At 48.1% G+C, this 22831-nt stretch overlaps 1 protein-coding gene across 1 annotated transcript in view; it reads right to left on the minus strand.

Annotated features, from left to right (window-relative positions):
- Positions 1-22831, minus strand: part of LOC144799895 (transcription initiation factor TFIID subunit 4-like) — a 1364652-nt gene that overhangs the window by 900271 nt on the left and 441550 nt on the right. The window contains exon 8 of the mRNA XM_078671504.1: positions 13713-13809. Within this exon, the coding sequence (XP_078527630.1) occupies positions 13713-13809 (97 nt within the window). The remainder of the gene's footprint in view (positions 1-13712; positions 13810-22831) is intronic.

A 22831-nucleotide genomic window follows, 5' to 3' on the forward strand; every position in this document is an offset into this window, starting at 1 on the left:
TTGTGCTCCTCACTGTTGCGCACACAGACAACAGGCCATAGGTAGCAGGGGGCTCACGTGCCTTTCTAGGACAGCATGAGCACACCAGGGCAGGCAGGAGGGGGGCCCACAAGCAGCTTCCCTGCAGCCACTACAACAACAACACCCTCAGCCTCGTGGCCATATTACCTCTTCCACCATTCAGCAAACTGGCGGACCACGCCACAGGAGCCCCACACTGGAGGTCATGGAATGGCCGTTTGGATCACAACTTTACTGGCATGAGGGATACGGATGGCACGGTCAAACGGTCGCTGCTCATGTGCTATCGCGGAGGACTCTATGACCTATTTGAAACATTACCAGATACCAGAGCGAATGATAACTATGATGCAGTGGTAGCAGCACTGAATAGACTCTTCGACCCTCAAATCAATCCAGATTTTGAGCAGTTCAAACTCCGCCAAGCGAAACGGGAAGAGTCCATCAACGTATTCTATTCCCGGTTGCGGAAACTGGTCAGCTCATGCACGTGCCCCGACCAACGTTAGGAAATACAAACACAGATCATACAAGGGTGCAGGCCGGTGCTGTTACGCCAGCTAATCCTCCGACAACCAGGCATGTTGCTTGATGAAATACATGTACTGGCAAGGTCCCACAAACATTCTAACGCATGAGCAGACGAAATGGAGGCAGCATTAAACCAGCAACCAACCTCAATGGGGCCTCTGGGCCACTGGCGATCAAGGAAGAGTGGGTAGACGTCCTCCAAAGACGCCCAGCAAGCCAACATGCGAACCCAAGGACACTCACTAAGGGGCCCTGTGGAAACTGTGGCGTGGAGCACCCTCCGACAAGCACATGCTTTGTACAAGGCAAGACATGCTCTCGGTGTGGCAAGCTGAACCATTTTGGCAAGGTGTGTAGGAGAGGACGGTCAAGAACAAACACCACAGTACAACGCGGAGCGGCAGCCACTGACAGACAGCTATCCCTAGACAATCCCCCTGGGACAGGAGGATACCACCCTGCCAGGCCCAAGCTACGGCCTAGGAATGGACGACGATGATGTGTTTGTGGTGTCATTCATAAGCTGTGCTGGTCCGCGTCGCAGGCCACCTTCCATGTGCTCGATACTCTTAGCAGGATCCACGGTTCAAGCACTTGACACAGGGGCGTCTGTGAATGTAATGTACAGCGCTCAGTAAGAACGTCTCTCACCCAGAACACCGCTGTCTCCCTCCCGAGCAAAGATTTACACATACGGAGGGATCAAACCTCTCCCCTGAGAGGGGTAATCGAGATAGAGGTTGCCAGCGAAGGACATAGCATCCCCACCAGATTCCATGTCACCGAGGGTAAGCGAGGCACCCTCCTCAGCTACCATACAGCCGAAGACTTGGAACTAGTCTTCTTCACAAAGCAAGCCCACAACCGAATTGCCGATGCTATTCTACATTAATTCCCTATGCTGTTCAAGGCCTCAGACGGTTCAAGGGCAAACAGTTCCAGTTGCACATAGACTAGTCAGTCAAGCCAACTGCATTGAGGCACCGGAGAGTACCCTTCCACTTACACCCACAGGTCGAAGAACTATGGAAGCTGGAACAACTGGGGGTCATTGAAAAGGTCTCCGTCCCTACACTATGGCTGTCTCCACTAGTTGTCGCCGCCAAGCCGAAGCAGCCGGAAGCAATCTGACTGTGTGTCGACATGCGCCTTCCCAACCAGGCAGTAAAAAGAGAGCAACACTTAACACCCACGATGGACGATATTGTGGCGGACGTAAATGGAGCATAATGGTTCTCCAAACTGGATTTCAATGCCAGATACCACCAGCTACCGCTCACCCAAGAAAGCAGATACATATCGACCTTCTCCACACGGGGGTTTAAGGAGATACAAATGACTAAGCTTCGGGGTGTTATCGGCTGCCGAAGTGTTCCAGAACACCATTCGCGAAACACTATCAGGACTACAAGGAGTCATAAACCTAAGCGACGACATTCTCGTATTTTCAAAAACCCTCGAGGAACAACACATGCACCTGAGGAGCACACTCCAGTGCCTCGCAGACAGCGGCCTAACCCTCATCAGGGCAAAATTCTCTTTCTACCAGGAATCGGTAGAGTTTTTTGGATACATCTTCTCCCGGGAGGGGCTACATGTCAAACCAAAGAAAGCTGTTGCCATCCGCTCAGCGCCCGTGTCTACATCCCTGACTGAAGTCCGCAGTTTTCTGGGGATGGCAACATACTGCGGCAGCTTCATCCCGAACCTGGCATCTTTGTCAGAACCCCAAAGTGCCCTCACGAAGAAAGGGGCACCGTGACACTGGACAGACGAAGCGAACACATCGTTTCAAGCCATAAAGGAGGTTCTAATGGACAAGCCTGTGATGGCATACTTCCACAAAGTAGTCGTTGATGCAAGCCCTGTAGGGTTGGGGGCTGTCCTTCTACAAGAAACAACCAACAGGGAGTGGGTCCCCGTGGCCTAAGCCAGCAGAGCACTGTCGGAGACGGAGACAAGATACACCCAAATAGAGAGAGAAGCTCTCGCCATTAAGTGGGCATGCCACAACTTCGACCTTTACCTGTATTGGCGTGACTTCAGAGTGGTGACAGACCATAAACTGCTGATCCCCCTGTTTGCTGGAATGACACAATGGGACCCACCAAGAATTGACAGATGGGCGCTACAGCTCCAAGCTTATCGTTTCGATGTGGTATTCCGCCCGGGATCAACAACCCCGCGGATTTCCTATCACAACACCCCATCACGGCGAGACCGCGGGCACCATCTATGGATAAGGAATACATTGAGGAACTGGTGCGGATAATAATCGCAAGAAGCATGTCCCAAAGCACTGACCCTGAAAGAAGTAGGAGCTCCAAAGAATCTGGATTAGAACCTGAGCAAGGTGAAGAAAGCGCTGGCTGACGGGAGGTGGCAGCTTTTTCTGGGTGGCGCTCGAATGCTCACTGTGGACGATCAAATGACTCGACAAGAACTATGGAGAGCCCTCAGTGAGCTCAGTGTAGGGCCCCACGGAATTGTGCTGAGAGGCACAACCATCGTGATCCCACTGAGTATACAGCGACGAGTAGTCAGCCTCGCACATCAAGGAATAGCCATGACGAAAACCCGCCTCCGCAAAAAAGTCTGGTTTTCCTGAATGGATGCCATGGTTGACGACACCATCTTGGCATGTCACTCCTGCGCCAACACCAGTAGTGATCCGGCGCCACATTCAGTCTTCACAGAAGAACTGTGCCAAAAACCGTGGTCACAGGTCAGCATGGATTTTGGGTCTTTCCCGGATGGGAGAAGCACGATCGTTCTAACAGACTCTTACTCCAAGTTCCCAACTGTGGAAGTTGTGTCGTCCTCAGCATTCCCACAAGTCAAGGCCACTCTCGACCGGACATTTGCAATGATGGGCCCCCCAGAAGAAATACAGTTGGACAATTGACTGTCCTTCCAAGGCAAGAAGCTCCAGCATTATTTGGCGGGACATGCCGCCAAGCACCACAAACACACACAGCAGTGGCTGCAAGCAAATGGAGAGGTAGAGCAGTTTATGAGAACCATGAATAGGGCACTGAGGATTGGAATGGGAAAAGATGAAGAGGCGAAAGAATTGCCTGCATCGTTTTCTGAACGTGTACCGCCAGACCTCACACAGCACGACACGATGTGCCCCATCACATCTACTATTCCGTTGGGCCCTCCGAGACAGTATACCAACAGACCCTGCCTGGCAGCCTGAAGAGCTCGACGGTGAAGCCACGCAGGCAAGGAGATTGGCCACCAATCTGCGAGCAAGCAGGGCCAGAAGGGCGCAGGTGACCAACATAAGAGCAGGTGACCGCGTGATCGTCAAGGATCAGCACCCTGGCTGGAAGTTCCGAACACCCTATGAGCCTGATGTGTGGGAGGTCACAGACATGCAAGGTACAATGGTGTGTGCCAAGAGAGGGTCGCGCATGATTGTCCAGAACATATCGTGGTTCAAGAAGGTAGATGGATCACGACCAGGCGCAGGAGAAGAATCTGAACAAGACACGCTGAAGGTAGAAGCCATGTCGGTACCACAGTCTCCAAGGGCTAGCGGTGTTTCACCCTAAGCTAAGGGAACAAGTTTCCATCCAGCACGAGGAACCCCTCTGCGAAACTCAAGGACGACTATCCCTGTCCGGAAGCCCTGAGGAAGCCGGGCCAAGATCCAGCTCCCGGAGCCAGACGTATGGTCTTCGGCCGAACCCGGCTCCGAGCCAGAGGCTATGAGACTTTGTGTGCTGCACGTTGTAAGAAGACAGCCTCCTGTGAAATATGTAGTGTCGGAGCCACCCGGCCCGAACACTACAGTGTTGCACCTTGTATCACCCCAGAGGGCGGGCATGTCCCCGAGGATGAATAAACAGGCGCATGACTGCTCGAGGTCTTGGCCCACACTACACCACAGAGTGTGCTTGTATTATATTTATGCTCTACATTTGCAGTAGGCCTCTCCGCATGTGTCAGGACACGCCTTACCCAGACACACCACAATCTCCCTCCCTTGTGTGCCAAGGCATGCAGCGGGATCCGTTGGAGGCCCTGCACCATATACCTAGACAGTGCCTCCTCCTCAGGACTGGGGATGCGGCCCCCACACTGCTGCGGTCCTTACTGTCCTTGCCCGACTCTGTTCCACAGGAGGCCCTGCTTTTGGACTCTCCCTCAGACACGGGACACGCCTGTCTGCCTCCTCTCCCGGGTTGAATGGCTGAACTGGGAGATTGTGTATTCTCAACCCAGGCCACTTAAACACATTGTCGCACACTATGTGTGCTGCCTGGGAAAGCCCCACTCCTCCTCCCCCTGTGGTGACTGGTGTCAGTAACCTGTTGCGAGTACTGGACCTTTGCTGCTGGTCCTTTGATTGGTTTAGTTCCACACCTGGGCTGGCACTGAGCTGTCATATTTTGCTCGTCCAATCTGGTCTTTCCTGCCTCCTAACGCTGGGTGCCGGCGCTGGGCCCATTCACTCCTACTGGCCATCTTCATGTTGACCTCCTCGTGCTCACAGCCCTGGTGGGGAGTTGTGGCTGAGTCTGTCTCTCTGGTGGGCAGTCTCTTTTCCGGGGACCGCTCTCTTGTCATCTAGACACATAGTCCCTAGACATCCCCTACTCAATAGTTTTTAATCAGGCAGTTTACCTACCAGAATAAATTTGCTATAGGATTAACTGATCTGTTTTAATCACTTTTGTCACCCCTGCACTACATCTACACGAGCTAGGCCCCTCACCCACACTGCACCAAACGGCAGGAACAAAAGATCTCTTCTAAAGAGCCCCTCATTGGGTGCCCGTCGGGTATTGCAGCGCCGACCCAACGAGGAGCAGGCCCAATGATGAAGCATGACACCTAGCGGGCTGGGTGTGTGAGGACCCTAGTTCCAAAAGGAGGTATTTCCCTCCCCTCCCCACCTCGGAGGGTTACCCCCACGAGGTACTCAAACGTATCTCCCAACCCATGTTTCCTACTCCACTTTAGGAACTGCATACCTGATCTTTGTACGAAGTAAAAACTTTGCCACCATGCTGGCTAATCGGCTTAAGCACGTCCTTGCCACGTTGGTCCATCCGGATCAATGTGACTTTATCCCGACCCGTAGCACAAGGCACTGCCTCAGTCGGCTTCAAGTGGCCCTGGCCCACCATCATCGCTTATCACTGGATCTGGCTCTTCATTTTATTGACTTTGAAAAAGCTTTTGATGCAGTGGACTGGGGCTATCTTCAATTAGTGCTCTCATGAGCCGGTATTGGACCTCGATTTGGTGAAAAGGTTTATGTTCTCTATTTCAATCCCACTGTCCTGCTCTTTGTATCTGTACTGAGGTATCTGCTAGTGCTCTGAGACCTTCGGGTGATTTATGCGCTCTACAAATTCATTTTACATTACATTACATTACACTGAACTAGTTCAGATTAATGGAGTCCTCTCTGCATCCTTCCACATAAGTCGGGGGTGCAGGCAGGGTTGTCCCTTGTCCCACCTCCTTATTGCACTTGTAATTGAGTCTCTGGCTCTGCTTGTTCGTGCGGAGGCTCAAATCCGTGGAAGGAGTTGGAATGCTCATCAGGAGTACCGCATAGCTTTCTATGTGTAAAACACCCTCCTATATTTAGCAGACCCCGCTACGAGCGGTCGCGATTGTCTCCATCTGTGGCAATGTTTTGAGTCAGCCTTGGGTCTCAAAATGAATTCTGCTATATCTGTATTGGTTCCCTTGGCATCATCTAGAGACTGCATTGACTGGCAGGCGAACATTCCTGTTTGTCATCTCAGCTTTAAATACTTATATATCTGGGTCGCTATACACCCAGAACTCACCTGGGCCCTCAAGTTCCAACCTGTGGTTGAGAGAGCCAAGTCTGACCGGATTTGACAGCAAACACTCAGTGCCGGCAGCTGCTGCTGATGCTAATCCGATGCGGGGGGCAGTTCGGCAGGGAAGGAGGGGGGAATAAAAAATGCTAAAAAAGAAATGCACACTTAACTTTCACAGCAATGGCCCGATCTTCTGCTACCAGACCGAGCCGCTACTGGCACTCCAATCCGATGAGCACAGCCATCCAACATAATCCCAGTGCTGCTTTCATGCGATTACTCCCAGCAAGAGAGAAGCGCTGAGATTGGGTGGAACAGGCCAGGTTTACACTCCAGGAGCGAGAGGGAACCTGTATTCCTGAGCCATGCTGATATCTCCATGGTACAATCTGGAGTTATGAAAGTGCGCATGTCGGTTTGGCCGGACGGCCAAACCGCCATGCGCACTTTCAGCGCCTACCACTCCTCCTCCCCGTGCTGTGTGAGCTGCAACTTGGCCCAGCTCTGCTCTACACTCCGCAGCTGTGAAAAAAATGAGACAAATAGTTTTGTCACTTTATTTTTATTTTGTCTGCTGTCTTTCAGAAGTGGGACAGCGCTACTTCGCCATAGCGGAGGAGCCGCCCCTGAAAACACTTCCTGTAGGATGCTGCGTTTCTGTTGCAGCCCTACTTTTTGCCAGATTTCTGATGCACTTTGACTTGATGTGCCCTGGGTCCCTGCCAATCAGGTTTCCAGGGCCTGTGTTATTTCCCAAAACGGTACCTTTGTAACCCCAATTGGTACCTCTCTGCCACATGCAAGTCCCTTGTAAAAGGTACCATGGGTACCAAGGGCACTGTTACCAGGGAAGGTCTCTAAGTGCTGCAGCACATATTGTGCCACACTTAGAGGTCCTGTACCTTAACACACACACACACTCTAGAATAAGTTCTTACCTTAACAAGAGGAGCGATTGTCAGCTCTAATCGCATTGGACATACTACAGTATTGGTTGTCAATCTTTTATTTTACTATTGTATTTGCTCCCCTTTTGTCATTATGTTTCATCGACTAGCCCATTCTTCGCTTACCCCAGGTTTATAAATGGTATTTTATGTGTGTGCACTATTTGATTCAATGCCTATGTATATTCACTATTTGACTCATGTACTGATCTGTTACCTTCATCTCCCTCAAACTGTAAAGTGCTCTGATATCCTTTGGGATCAAGTTCGCGCAATATAAAACTTTATAAATAAATAAATTACAGGCTGTGTGTTTTGGTGCAGAGAAAAGTGAAGAGTTAACATGGCACACATTCCTGCGTGCCATGTCTGCAACCCACTGCCTATGGTATAAGTAAGGCACCCCTCTAGCTGGGTGCACTATACCACTGGTGAGGGTACAGTTTCATGAGCACTGTACCTCCACAGTGTCTATGGTCATTGTAAATGCAGTAAAGCCATAGAGAGTTTATGGGCTGGGAGTTTGTCATTACGAACTCCACAGCACCATAATGGCTTTACTGAATTCTGGGAAGTTCGATAACAAACTTCTCAGCATAATAAACCCACACTGATACCAGCGTGTGATTTATTATAAAATGCACTCACAGGGCATCTTAGAGATGCCCTCTGAAAAAAGTCCAGCCTCTGGTGGGTTCCCTGACTGGTAAACACCAGCCTGTCACCACAAGACAAGTTTCTGGACCCCTGGGGTAGGAGCCACCACTCCCTGGGCCCAGAAACAAAGCCTTTCCTGGACGGAGGTGTTCACATCTCTTCCAGGTCAGGAAGAGCCAACTGTGGCAGGGGATCTTCATGGCCATGCTGCCTTTTTAACTCGACCCCCAGCCACTCCTGCCATCAGGAGCAGGTCCCCCTTCCTGTCTTAACCCCTTTTCGGTGGGAAGACAGGTGGGAAAAATTAGGGCAGCCCCGAAGGCGTGCTCACCTCTGCCAACTCCACCCCTCAGGTGGGGGAAGCGAGGTGAAGCCCACTCTACAGTGCCCGCCATCTTGCAGATGGCAGGCACACTCCAATCAGGATTAGAGATTGTGCCCCCTCCCATACGTCGGGTGGGCACAACAAGGGAGTAGTCGCCCTAAGGTCAGTAATCCATTGGCTACTGAACTAGAGACCCCTAAAACGCCCCCTAAATACAGTATTTAGGGGGCAGTCCTGAACCAAGAAGGTAGATTCCCGCAACCTAAGAAGAAGAAGGACGAAAGAAGATGCTCAGCAGAGGAGACTGCAGAGAAGAACTGACTTGGCCCTAGCCCTACCGGCCTGTCTGCAGTTTCCAGAGATCCTGCGCCAAAAGTTGCCTTGTCCTGCAGCCAGAAACAACCAGAACCCTGGGAGGATTGAATGCCTTCAACAAAGACCAGATCTCCTGTGAACAGCAGCTCTGTTCAAAAGAATCACCAAAGAAAGACTACGAGCTTGCTGAGAACAAAGAAACCAGATGCCTGGAACCACCACTGCACACAACAGCTATGGCCCGAGTCAGAGTTGCCCACTGGTCCCAGCGAGGTCCCCCTGCGCTCCAGAGTCCAATTCCACCGTGGTTTGACCCCTCCAGGACTCCCCGACGTCGCCTGCTGCCTCTGCACAGAGATCTCCCCCCAACAACCACAGTGGCCCAGTAAGGGGAAATCTGACCTCAAAAGACACCCCTGCACCCTGGAGAAGAGGACCTGATGTGCACCTACGTCCCCAAGCCCTCCAACTTACCTGCCCAGCTGTTGGTTCCTCCCAGAAGACTTCCTGGCCCAAGACTGCAGTCAAAATCAAAAACCGGCAACTCCCATTGAAAGTCACAGGGCACCCAATGCCAAAACAGCACCCTGCACCCGGTCGCCATAGTGCCGCTGTGGGTGCACCTTGGATGCTAACTTGAACCCCCTTTTGCCCTGAGCTTATTTCTAAGAGATTTGCTCCCACAACCTTGTGGCCTGCTCGTGAGCAGCCACCAACCAGAGGCCCCCTATCCCTCATTGGTTAACATTGGGCCTCAGCACTCTGGACCCGGCAGCCCTAGTGCTGCTGAGAGTGCATCCTTGACCCTGGGAGATCCCTTGGTTTAACGACAGAAAACCAACTCCCAAAACTAAGTATTTACTGTTAAACCAATAACTTAATTTCCTCTCACAGGATTGCACGGACTGCATTTCTGTGTGGAGTTGGAAAATTTTATGAAACATAAGAAACTGTATATTTACCAAAACTGATTTACTCATCTTTTATCTAGGAAATGTCCCAGTGTGATATCTTGGCATATCACCCACAGTAGAAAAAGTAACTTAAAAAGTAATCTGAAAATTAACTTACAAAGTACTCTCAATAGTAACTGAAAAGTAATTCCAATTGTTTTACGAACAAGTATTGCTTCCTGTAACCAATCCAATTGCATTCAAACTGTATTTAACTGCATTGTTCTTGCAAAGTGCTATTACACATACCTTTACCATGCCTGGCTTGGTTCTAGAAATAAAATACAACTTAATAACATTGTTATGCAAACAAATTGGACTAAGTTCAGTCTTTGAGTGTGTGACATCATTTCTTGCCTGAGTGTGTACAATAAATGCTTAACACTACCCTCTGATGAAGCCTCACTGCTCACCCACACTACCACAAAAAGAGAGTAAGGTATTATCTATTTTAGCCTCTGACTACCTTTGGGAATCCATTGGACTCTGTGCACACTACACCTTACTTTGATATAGTATATACAGAGTCAGCTTCCTACACTTCCCCTGAATGTTATGGGCACATAGCTCTACGTAAAATTATAATTTTCCCAAGGTTTCTGTGCCTCTTTCAAAACTTACCAATTCATTTACTGCAATGTAGTTTCAGAATCTAGATACAACAACGACAACTTGTTCTGGCATGGGTCCTGACCCAGTATTGCTTTCTTGCATGGTCAGCGAGCTCCCTATGACAGTGGCTTGGGGATGATGGTGGAGAAGTGTGGCTCACTGGTTAGAGGAGGCAGACCTGGAAGCAGAGGTCAGTCCGGGACCAGGGTTCAATTCCCGGCTCGGCGGGGTCTTGAGTCCTAAAATGTCCATGGACTCGACAATTCTCGCTCAGGTGCCTACTCGATTCACGGGTTCACACTCTGTGACTCTGGGCAATAGCTTGCTTAATCTCCACAACGGCCCCTCGCGGCGGGATGCCTGGCTTTCACCTTGCGGATACCCTGCCGGGGTTATCTCACAGGGGAATACCAGGACGGGTTCCCTAAGCAAGCGCTTAGAAACCGCTTGGTGATTTGCGCTATATAAATTCCTGTACATATGATTAATCTTTATCTTTATTATTTGGCCTCCAACCTTCTAGTTATTCATGATTGGTTCAACTGGGCATGCTCTGACCCTACTTATCAATTATATCATCTCTGCTGGTGTTTCCATGCCCAGGCCCTAAATTACAGTTCGCCACTCCCTTCCACCATGCCTCCAGTAGCTAAAGGGGTGAGCTGCACTTAGACATGTGCATGGGATGGCAAACTTATGCAACAGACAAATCTCTGGTTCGGGGAGACGGCCAAGCTTCAGGGCTTTAAAACCTGGGATATCATTGGCATCACTCAATGGGAGATGTTTAGTCCGGGACGCACATGCAATCCTTCCAGGATCTTCGGGCCACATATACTCAGACAAATACATTTTATCACTATCTCCAACTCCGACATGCTCTTCATACTCATTTCCTAGGATCTGACGCCTTGCCTGAATTTAACCCTCGAGGCCAAACCTCTTATGAGTAACCTAGGCTGTTGCGGAATTTCCCAAATCTATCGTACCCTGAAAATCAATTTCCCTGGTACGCTGCAGCATCTTAGACTCCGATGGGAGGGTTGGTTGGCTCCTATTGAGGACGAAGATTGGTGAGACACTCGATGACCCCAAGAGAGCTTACTATTTCCACCCAACTGCAATTGGTTCAAATATATTACTTTTACTATGCTTACCTTTCTCTGACCAGAATGCACCAAGTAGGCATGCACCCAGCTCCTCCTGCCTCCAATGTGGTATGGATCCGGTGGATATTCATCACATGGCATGGTCCTGCTCTGTGATTGCAAACTACCATGGCCACTAATCATGGCAACCCGAGATCTGTTGGACATCCTTTGGGTGGGAGGTTCCCCTTTCCCCTTGTTATTGCCTGCGGTGTTTGAGGGCACTGGGGGCACAAGAGCTGGGCAATTATTCCGGGGTACAGCTCTCCTAGTTGCCAAGTATGATATTATTGCTCGATTAAAGTCCTCTGACAGGTTGGTGGCAATGAGTGGATTGGTGCACATAGGAGCGTTTGGTCCATGAGGCAAGGGGCTGCCCCCACAAACATGGGCGGGTGTGGGGAAAATGGTTGGGTCAATCCATCTGAAATTGTACGTGGGCCAGTAAATCAAACGGTGCTTTCTCTCAATATGATGTATGACCTGAGAGCCGCTGTTTTGTGTAAACGCCGATTCTTCTACTGTACCGTGATTAATGTATGTTTCACCTTTACCACTCGTGGTTTAAAACTAATAAAATGTTGATCAAACAAAGAAAGAGCTTCAAGGAGGACAAGGCTGTTCTTTAATCAACATGGATGCACATTTTTTATAAATGTTCCTAAGCTACGTCATCTTTAGAAAGTCCACAAATATGAATCCTCTTTTTTTCAATGAATTGTTTGTTTTTATTGATGTATAATACGGTGATTTTGACTTTTATGGCTAAGTTAGCTGACTAAAAGTATTTGACTTTTTAATTCAAATATAGAAAATGTTTCAACTAAAGGCCAAATTTCCAAATAGGAATTTAAAAGTAAAATACTCTTTGCAGTTTCTTCCACTAGGTTCTTCCGTGATGATCCATGTGAACTCTGTTCCCTTCATGGCAGGTGCATTTACTTTAGCAAGTCTAGAAAATACATGACAGTATTTTCCAATGAAATTGGATTTCTTTAAGTGAGTAGTAGACTTTGACTGTTTTAGGACAAGTTCATTGAAAGCACAGCAACCTCTGCAATTGGACTCCATAGAAGACTTCTGATTGATCATATTGGACCACAACTCTAATATCCCAGTGAGTCTAATTAAAAGTTTGTCTTCCAAAAACCAGAAGCAACTCCTGGAAGACAAGAGATACAGGCTACAAAGCAGGGAACTTGTTTCATTGGGCAATAACAGGTTCCTATCATCCTCTTTCCATGCCTTATCTGAGAATAAGTCGGCTCGGCACAGATATATATATATATATATATATATATATATATATATATATATATATATATATATATATATATATATAAAATCCAGGCAGCAGGAGGCGAAAGAAATCGCTATCGCCTGACAGCACAGAATCCAACTTTAATTCAGCGATGTTTAAGGTTTACCCTCGCCTGAAACCGAAGGATTTTAATGACATTAATTTGTAAGGAAGAACCACCCTACTCAAGGGATTTAATGATTACTCAACTCATAGGACTGCAATAACCATAAGCCCCGGCATCGTGACTCCACCCACTCAGGGCGGACGACGCCCCTCTCAAGTAATAAAGCATTTGGGAAGTGTGAGCTGAGTTTGGTGTTTTCCTTCTACAGTCCATGAATAAGGGGCGGGTTTTGGCCCCGAAACGCGTCGGACGTTCATCTAAAATAAGAGGGAATCCCTAACCATCGCTTTGGGAGCCAAAAAGAAACCGGATGGTTTGGAGGATGTGGTGAGCCCTTGTCGAAGCGCTTGCGCAATTTGCTTTTATATATATATATATATATATATATATATATATATATATATATATATATAATCTGCTTAGTTCCCATTTCGCATTTATATGATGTGATTGCAGCTATGTGAGATTTGCCTTCTAGCTGAGAAAACCTCTCAGAGCATGCATCTTATGCTAAAAACTTTGAAGGTCTCTTTCAGAGTCAAAGCTCTCCCTGTGCAGTAAGCTCATAACATCAAGACCAACCCAGTTCCCAAGACATTATTCTTCTTCCCTAAAAAACAAAACAGCCAGCGACCTGCAGTGCAATGCATGAATGTGTAAGGTGTCTGTAGAGCATGAACCCAGCTAAGGGTGAGAGCCTCGTGTTGTGATTCAGTATCATTTACAATTAGACAAAATATTCATTTTTAGTGAATCCTAGTGTTCATGTAATCCATGACAAATAATTCCACGGAAATATGATGCATAAACAATCTAGATTCCAGTACATACATCAAATTATTCAACAAAATTAATTTGTTACACAACTCAATGACAGAGTATGATACTACAGAGTTACATCAAAATATAATATATTATGACCAAAAAAGATCACAATCGGAATGTATTCTAATATATTTGTACCTTGGGGTCTGCTGCTCTGAGATAAAACGGGCATTCTACTCTGTGCTGACTGGCACGATGTCGGCGGGTGGCTCAAAGTTTGAGACGAATGACAAATCTGTAATTAAAACACACTTTAATTACATTGTAAATTAAATCTCTCCAATGAGCACATTTTCGTTTTTGGGATGTATAATGGCAATATTTTGATGCCATGTGAACTCTAAGACAATATTAAAGGAAACAATTCCCGAAGAAAACACAATTAATAAAAATGCAAATGAAAGCAGATAATGCAAATGATGACAGAAAAACAAAAGTTCAGACATTTAACAAAAATAACAAAAAAATCAAGACGAAATTAACAATTCAGACATTAAGCAATATTAAAGAAAATCTATTCTAAATTGACGAATGTTTTTCTTAATCATTTCAGCATATTAGGATAAGTACAAAATTAGGATGGTTTTGGTTAGACATTTTTTAAATTACATTACAATTCAGAGTTTATATTGGGTGAGTATTCTGACAGGTATGTGGTTATGGCTGGAAACTGCTGTACAGCCAAGCAGTGGACAGATGGTGCACAAATGTATGCCATAATATGCATGCCACTATGCTATCTACTCCTAGAAGCTGTGCATCAAATCTTACAATAATGAAAAGCAGATTACCAACAGTGAGTAGAGCGAGGTCTGGAAATAGGCAACAGGCTTCACCGTACCACAGACGTAACAGTAGATAACTCCTAAGTCCAGGTGTCTCTCCTTTTGCAAACTAGTAGGAGATAACAATGTAAACTATAGAAAGAAACACAACAACAGACAGACCAGAGTTGTAAAGCCACTACCAGATGGGCCGACTAGGCAGGGCCAGAGTGTAGGCCACTTGTTTTGGTCCAGGGTGCCGTGGCAGTATCAAAAACACTGCCCCTTTCAAGCTGGCCCATCTGGAAGTGGTAAAATGTCAGGGCAGGCAGTCCCAATACTACAGACAGCTTTTTAGAATAGAGATGTACCGAGTACTATTTATTTTGCAGATAGTACTTATTGAAGCATTGCACAAAAGAGGCCTGATTTTGTTTTGGTCAAAGAAGCACCACATGCCCCAGGGCAAAGAGTTTGGCACTTTGTGCTTTATGCAAGATACTAGCAATATTACAATTGTCGTTTTGGCAATAATCGGAAACAGATGGCAAAAAGACAAGCTGGGGCTTGGAATGAAAATTTCTTGTTGAGATAGAATTTAATAGTCGGGGGGAGTGGCTAGCCAGCCAAGATGGAGGTCGCAGCCCGATAGAGCTCCGGAGCCTCCCGGGGGAACCCACCCTGTTGGCGCTGTTCCAACAGCGCCTACACCTGTCCGGGAGTGGGGGTAATGCTGCTGATACCCCTGGGCTTTCCGGGGGACTGTGCCGGCCCGGCTGCACTCCCGACGGTGGTGAACTAGGGTGAGGCCTGCCTGTGGACGCGAGACGGCAGAGACCAGGAGCTGCAGTGAGGGCGGGGCCGCCTCTGGTGGAGCCGCCTCCGGGGGACTGTGAGCGGGGATCCCGAGGCGAGGCCAGGCTTGTGGCCCGCTGGCTGCGGCTGTACGCTGAGGCTGGGCTGATTGCGGCTGGAGACTGCCGGGTCGCTGTCTGCGCGGCGGCCGTGACTACTAAGGACCCTGAGTGCCTGACGGAGGGCGGACATGCGAGGGGCCTGCCATCGCGAGCGCCCACCAAGGGAGAGGGCAACATCTTATCATTGGGGACATGACACGTACTGACAAGACTAAAGGGGCCTATAATTTGCTAACGTGGAACGTACGAGGGCTGGGAGCCATTCAGAAACGCCACCGCATTCATGCGTTCCTCCTTAGAAACCAGACGCACATCACGTTTCTTCAAGAGTCCCATATCACGGAATCTGAAACGCAGAAGCTACGGAAGAAATGGAGGGGTAGCATTTATTCCATGAACTATTGTGCCTTTGCTAGGAGAGCAACAATCTGGGTAAGACATGGGCCTCCGTTTCTTGAGCTTGAACGCCGGGCAGACGACCAGGGAAGGTATATGCTTGTGAAAGGTACTCTGGATTGTTCCTTGGTGGTCCTGGGGAGCATTTACGCACCAAACTTTGAACAAGACAGATTCCTGGGGAGACTGGGTGTGGCTTTGGCCGACTGGGAAGGGATTCCTTGGGTGCTTGGAGGGCACTGGAATGCAATACTAGACTTGGGATTGGATAGATCTCACCTTCCACTACAGGCATCTGCAGCATGTAAACTGACTGAGCAATTCATCTCCTGGGTTGACAGGTGGACACTGTCTGACGCATGGCGGGGTCTCCACCACACACATAAGGAATACTCCTTTTTCTTCCAAATAAACAATCTCCACACTAGAATAGACCGATTTCTATGCGCCAGGTCTCTCCTCACTACAATAAAGGAAGCAGAGTATCTAGCTAAGACCTTTTCTGATCATAGGCCCTTGAAACTTACCCTCCTGTGGGGCAGGGTACCGGCACCAGTGCCCACCTGGCAATTGAACCCCCGTCTGCTCGAGGATACCCCCTTTCGTATGTAACTAGCTACCACTATATCTGACTACTTGAGGGAGAATTGGAATACTGCCTCCTCGAACCTGATTAAATGGGACGCCCTGAAGGTAGTAGTCAGAGGAGCAACAATAGGGCAGCTCGTGGGCGCCAGACAAGAGGTGCATCGTAAACTCTGATGTGGAAAAACAGGCTGCAGACCCTGGAGAGGGTGGCAGTCCTCAATCCTGGGAGGAAAGGGGAGCTATAAACTGCCCATATAGACCATGCCGAAATGCTTTGGACGATAGATTACAGGGACTACCTCCAACGAAAACACACTGAAGCCGACAGATCCGGCACCCTGCTTGCACGCCTGGTGAGGGATCGTCCTGACCCGCCGACTATAACAAGTATTCGCACCCAGGCGGGCGCTATAGTCCACACACAGGCTGAAATAAACGTGGCATTTTGCGAACATCTTCAGGCGCTTTACCTGCCCTCCACTCCAATAAACAGTGCGGAGATGGCTGCCTTTTCGGGATCTCCCCTTTCCGGTGCTAACAGAAGACACAAGAAAAGACATTGATGGCCCCCATTACCCAACACGAGATACGGGCAGCGATTAAGAGTCTGAATCGCAACAAAACACCGGGCATGGACGGACTTCTGGTGGAGTTTTATCTAACTTACTCGGGAACTCCTAGTGCCGGTCTTGGAGATGGTCTATAGGGTGGCCTTCGACACCGGTCGCCTGCCTGACTAGACTATGCAGGCGTTGGTCACGTCCATTCCTAAGCCGGGACGAGACGCGCTACTCATGAGTAATTATAGACCTCTCTCCTTGCTCTCCACAGAGTACAAGATTTTAAGTAATGCCCTCGCCACTCGAATACAATCGCACCTCCCCACACTTATTCCCCGGGATCAATGTGGATTCCTTCCAAATCGTTGTACTTCCCTGAACACCCTCAGATTGCATTCTATAATGGCGGCTACTTTGCATGATCTTCCTCAAGCGGGATGTATAGCGTTTGACCTGAAACAAGGCTTCGATTCCCTTTCCTGGAAATTCATGTTTGAGTCTCTGAAACGGTTTGGTTTTCCGGACCACTTTTTGAAATGGGTCCGCCTATTGTATACATCACCTATGGCCAGGGCACGCACTGGCCGATACATCTCGGAATCCTACGAGGTGCACAGAGGTAAGAGACAGGGCTGCCCCTTGTCCCCTCTGTTTGTGATTGCCCTTGAACCACTGGCTCTAGCCCTTCGGAGTACAGCGGACCGCCTGGGCATCCACATCGACGAGACCCAGCACCTTATATCTATATATGCGGACGACATCCTCTTATACCTCCACGATTTGACAGCAGATAACACCTCACTATTTGATATATTTGACACATTTGAGAAACTGTCAGGACTAGCGATAAACACCATGAAATCGACCTGCTTCTTCTTCCGGGAAACACCACAATTAACTCACATACGATTTGGCACTTACTCTATCCCTGTCGCCCACACCACTTTTAAGTACCTGGGTATACAAGAGGATCAGATAGATGGTAATATTCTGAGTGCAATAACGAGGCTCCGAAGTAGTGTGGGGTTCTGGACTTCTCTGCCCCTGTCGGTGATGGGCAGAATTGCCATTTCAAAAATGGTTCTGCTCCCCCGCCGTCTATATTATTTTGTGAATATACTGGTGACTCTCCCTCAGTCTATTTTTAATATGCTGAATACTATCTTGGTCACTTTGATCTGGGGTAATGGCCGGAGACGGATTAGTCTTCGGAAAATCCAGCTAGGGACGACAGCAGGTGGCATGGGAGCCCCGGATTTTCGAGGATACTATTATGCTAGTCAGCTACAGTGGCTCTCCTATTGGACTGCGGGTAGGAACCTACACAAAATCGGCTTCACGCAGGAGAGATTGGATCGCGGGGAGCTTCATTCAATGTTGTTGCCCAAGGCCCGGATTCCCTCAACATGTCCCCCATGCTCAAAACAGCACTACATTGCTGGAGGAAAGCTCTTGCCTATACGTCGGCGGTGCCACCTTATGCGGCGAATATTCCTTTACTGGGCATCCCCACACCACAAGGTAGACTCACACACACCAGACTACGGGGATGGACGAATAGTGGGGCCGAGGAGGTGGGTTCCTTTTTCGGGGACGATACTCTGTTGGACCACGAATCCTTTGTGCAGATTACTGGGGCACCACAACGCCTATATTTGTTACACGCCACGGTGTCACACTACGTTAGAACCACATGGGCACTGCAACGAACCATACCCACACAGCATGAATTGGTACATCTCTTATATTATATGGGACCGGGAGGCCACCTAGTGCGCTGGCGATATCCTGGGATTAGGACACATGCAGCAATTCCACTCTTGACCCTTAGAACTCGCTGGGCAGAGGACTCTGATACGGAAATTACGGACAAGGCATGGCGGACCATGTTAGAACATCCCAAAAGAGTATCACGCAATGCCAGACTTAAATTTATTCAAACAATGGTGCGCCATCGATCCTATCTTACCCACAAGACAATACATCGTATGTTTCCGGACTCCCCTCTCAGTTGCCCTCGTTGTGGAGGTGATGAAGCGGACTTCATCCATATGATGTGGTCTTGTCCTCGATTACTGAGTTATTGGACGACGATTCGCCACGCCCTTATTACGGTCTTACCAGTCTTGCGGGTCTACGTAGACGTTCAAAGATACAAAAGGCTAGGCTGAAATTCCTAGACCTTGCACTTATTTTGGCCAGTAGAGCCATAACAATGCGGTGGAAGTAACCCAGATCCCCTGTGGTTACTGTATGGCAGACGGACTTAGTACAATGGGGTCGGGCGGAAGGAGCTGCTCTTAGGAAGGAGGAAGAGAAAGGGCTACGAAAGCACCCTATAGCTTTGGAATGGGAAACCATGCTGATCGGATTAGAAACACTTGATTTAGAGTCCCATCACAAGTGGCAGGGTCTCAGTAATCCGCCTACCTTTCCAGACACTTCCTGTGATATAGGCCCCTCCGACAGACACAGACGACAGTCTCTGTTCCCTGTACCCTATAGTTTGAGACATATAGGAAGTTCCTTGCGGGTGGTGGCACTACCTGGAGCAACTAGACCGGGAGTGGGTGGGGGTGGGTGGGGATTGGTTTAGATAGAAAGATTTTATAATGTTCATGTTTACCTATAAAACTACAAGTCATTGCATTGACATTGGAGCTGTATTGCATATACTTTACAAATGATATGTTGGGTCTTGACCGCAATGCTTGGGTTACCTTCCAACAAGATATGCTGTCTCATAATTGTGTTATGATTATGTCTACTATTCGTTTTGCATACAAGGGAGGGGTATAATCAGAAAAGACTGTACAGTTTATTATGTCCCTGTCAATGCCATTATCATTCTTTGCAGTCGATAATAAAGTGTGTTATATAAAAAAAAGAGGATTTAATAGTCCTCCTAATGCCCTGTGTTGAAGCAGTGCTTCATCAGAGGAAGCATTCGGACTGGGAGAAAAAACTGAAAGAAAAATATCCTTCTAGGTGTATAAGACAGACAGCACTTTAGGAAGAAAAAGAACAAGTATCAAGAACCTGCTTCTTATGACACAAAAGAATGAAAATCTTGTATACGAAGGGACCCGAAAAATTGATTACCTACAATGTAAAAAAGACTAGAAAGAAGAAGAGAAGACTGAGTAAAGCCCATTTGGAATTGAAGCAGTTAAACACACAGATCTGCCTCATGCACATTTACTGTGAAAACCTCTTTCAGGGATTCAAACACAAGACTGCAGGTTAAATACGGATTTTTGCAGAAGATCCACAACTTACTGTGCTATTTCACTAGAGAAAGAAAAACGTATCCACCCCCCCTGTGAATGAAGTGGGATAGCAATACATGCCACTGCAAGGAAGTGAAACATACAATGAGTACCAGGTTGAGACCGGTATAGTTCTCATTGTTGCATTAACCCAATAACTGCTGAGGACTCATACTACCATGTGGGACTAAACATACTATCATTTGATTCAGAGGGAGCATTTTGTAAAACGGTGTTCTTATTTACACACTGTCACTGGCTTACATTTGGAAGCCAACAATGGAGCCGCACTTCTAATCATACAAACAGTACTCCAGCGAGATAACTCCCTGAAACGTCAGACCAAACAAGACAGAAACATCATGTGGCTTTGTCTAGGGGTGACTAAGATGGCACTAGCATTGGCGTGGAAGAAGACAGATGCACCCTCTATGACACAGTGGCACACACGACCTTGGCAAGCCATGACTATGGAAAGGATGACGGATATCTTTAGAGATGATTTAATTTTTTTTGAATATGCATGGGGTTTATTGGCGACATTTCTCTCTAGGAACTTCCCATTTCGGCATGTTCTTCTAGAACGCGAGCACTACATTTATTCCAAATTTAAGAAAGACAGACCTGCCCAGGCCACAATATCTTCATACATGAGTGACCACAGAAAGGAGAGGCCATCACAAGGAAGGGTAGAATCTATAACACAACAGACTTTGGCACCTGAGGATAACTGAGTGCAAAGACTTAGCGGTTTGATTGAGGGGTGCGGGGGTGGATTGTTGTTTTTTTCCTTTGCATTTCTTTCCAATTTCTAATCTTTTTAATATTTTCTTGATGTTTAAGAGACTTGGCAGATGGACAGAAGTCCTACATCGATGTAATGTGATTAAGGCATTACTCTTTCATGTATTTTATAATACTGCAAAGATACAGAAGCGGAATGCAGCTTATTGAAAGGGAACTGTGTATGCTGGGCGGGCCCGTCTCTGATTTGTTGACTTGCTTTGGAAAATGCTCAATAAAAAGAAAAAAACAGTACTCCACTTTGTTGGCTTCTCCTATCACCCACGACAAGAAAACCCCGAAAACATAACAGAGAATCATCAAGTGTCAGTTGTGGGGTGGTCTTTGACATCAACTTCGGCTCCGAGGGAGGTGTTTTGTAGCTATTTGCCTGCGCTGGGTGATTTTGATACAGAGAGCAGCTTTTCAGTGCATCAGTACTGAGCAGGTGGTTCATAATGGTAAGCTTTGGTGGCTTGGATGAGGCTTTCATGGGCACTGACACAACCTCTTGAGTCTGAGGCATACTGACAGCAGGTGCTGGACACGAATGTTTATGACGTTTACAGTTGGGTTCCAGGCTTAATGCCTGACTGCAGTAAAAACAATGCTCTGGCTCAGCCATTGGGCATTTAAGACTTACCCTGAGGCAGAGTGTGCACGCATAGCATGAACTTTGCCTTCAGCTCGGAGGTAGACTTCTGCTGCAATGCTGGCTTAAGGAACTTTATCTCCTTAATATCTGACCCATCGGAGAACACTCCTTCTGGACATTCATGAGTACAGCCTACTGTAATGCCGAAAAGGCTTGCCTCTTCTTCTTGGGTGCCCAGCATATCTTTGGCTCCAAAAGTGCCAAGAGTCTCCAGCAATACTTCCCACAACATCTTGTGGTGTGCCCCCATTCTATCCTTCCGATATCTGAGAGTCTTTTTACAATGGATGGAGAAGCAGGCTTCATAGGATGTCTCGACATGCTCTGGGGAGAAGCACAGGGTGCAGACCTTGTGGTCATCAGTCCAGGGGTGTTTCTCATTACACCTAGAACAGAAATGGAAGGTAGTGCGATCCATTGCTTTGTCATACAAGCATCCTCGAGTGTCCTTCTGTAGACTCCGGAGAAGATGGCAGATTGAGGCAGCGAGGCATTGCAGGCATTGAAAGTCAGTTCCATCCATAGTCCCATCAGTGTGAACTCAAACTTTCGTGGATGCAGAAGCTTTTTTTCGGTGTAGGGCTAGAAGAGGGACCTGCTAGACCCAAAACAAACAAGAAAATAAGAAAGCTGGTGTGTATAAATGTGTTGACTTTGGAGCAGCGTTCCAAAATGTCTAGAGTCAACGTTAGAAGACAAAAATCAGGAGGAACAAGTGCACTCGTGCATTGTGGACAAAAGGAGTCATAACAATTAAGAGTATGTAGAGCATGTAAATCTACAGTGACACTTGCTACAAATTTGATATATTCCTGGTGTATAGTCGGCTTTTTGCCCCGTACGGGGTGCAGAAAGACTGTGTATCCTTTTAAGGGGTGGAATCATGCCGTTTTTCCTTGGTGTTTAGTAGACCTTTTGCCCCCCACCACATTGAGGTATTATAAACTTTGGGGCCCATTATGATGTCGGGCGGACTGCCTCCGCCAGGCTGGCGGTTGCCACCGCCGGCCTGGCGGAGGCAATCTGCCCGACATCAATGCCTGGATCCCCCCCCCACCATATTAGGATGGCGGGGGGGACAGCGGCGGACGGAAAGACCGTCCGCCGCTTTACCGCCGCGGTCGCCTTGCGACCGCGGCGGTGATGGAATAATATGGTGGCGGTGTCCTATGGACACCGCCAGCTATATTACGATGGCTTAAATTAGGGGCCTTTCCGCGGCGGCAATGCCGCCACGGAAAGGCAGTTGGTGATTGCTGCGGGGGCCCCCTGTGGGCCCCCAGAGTGATGGCCAAAGGGGGGTGGCACACGGGGGGGTACCACAG

This window comes from Lissotriton helveticus, chromosome 12 (genome assembly GCF_964261635.1).
Source record: "Lissotriton helveticus chromosome 12, aLisHel1.1, whole genome shotgun sequence".
Lineage (NCBI taxonomy): Eukaryota > Metazoa > Chordata > Amphibia > Caudata > Salamandridae > Lissotriton > Lissotriton helveticus.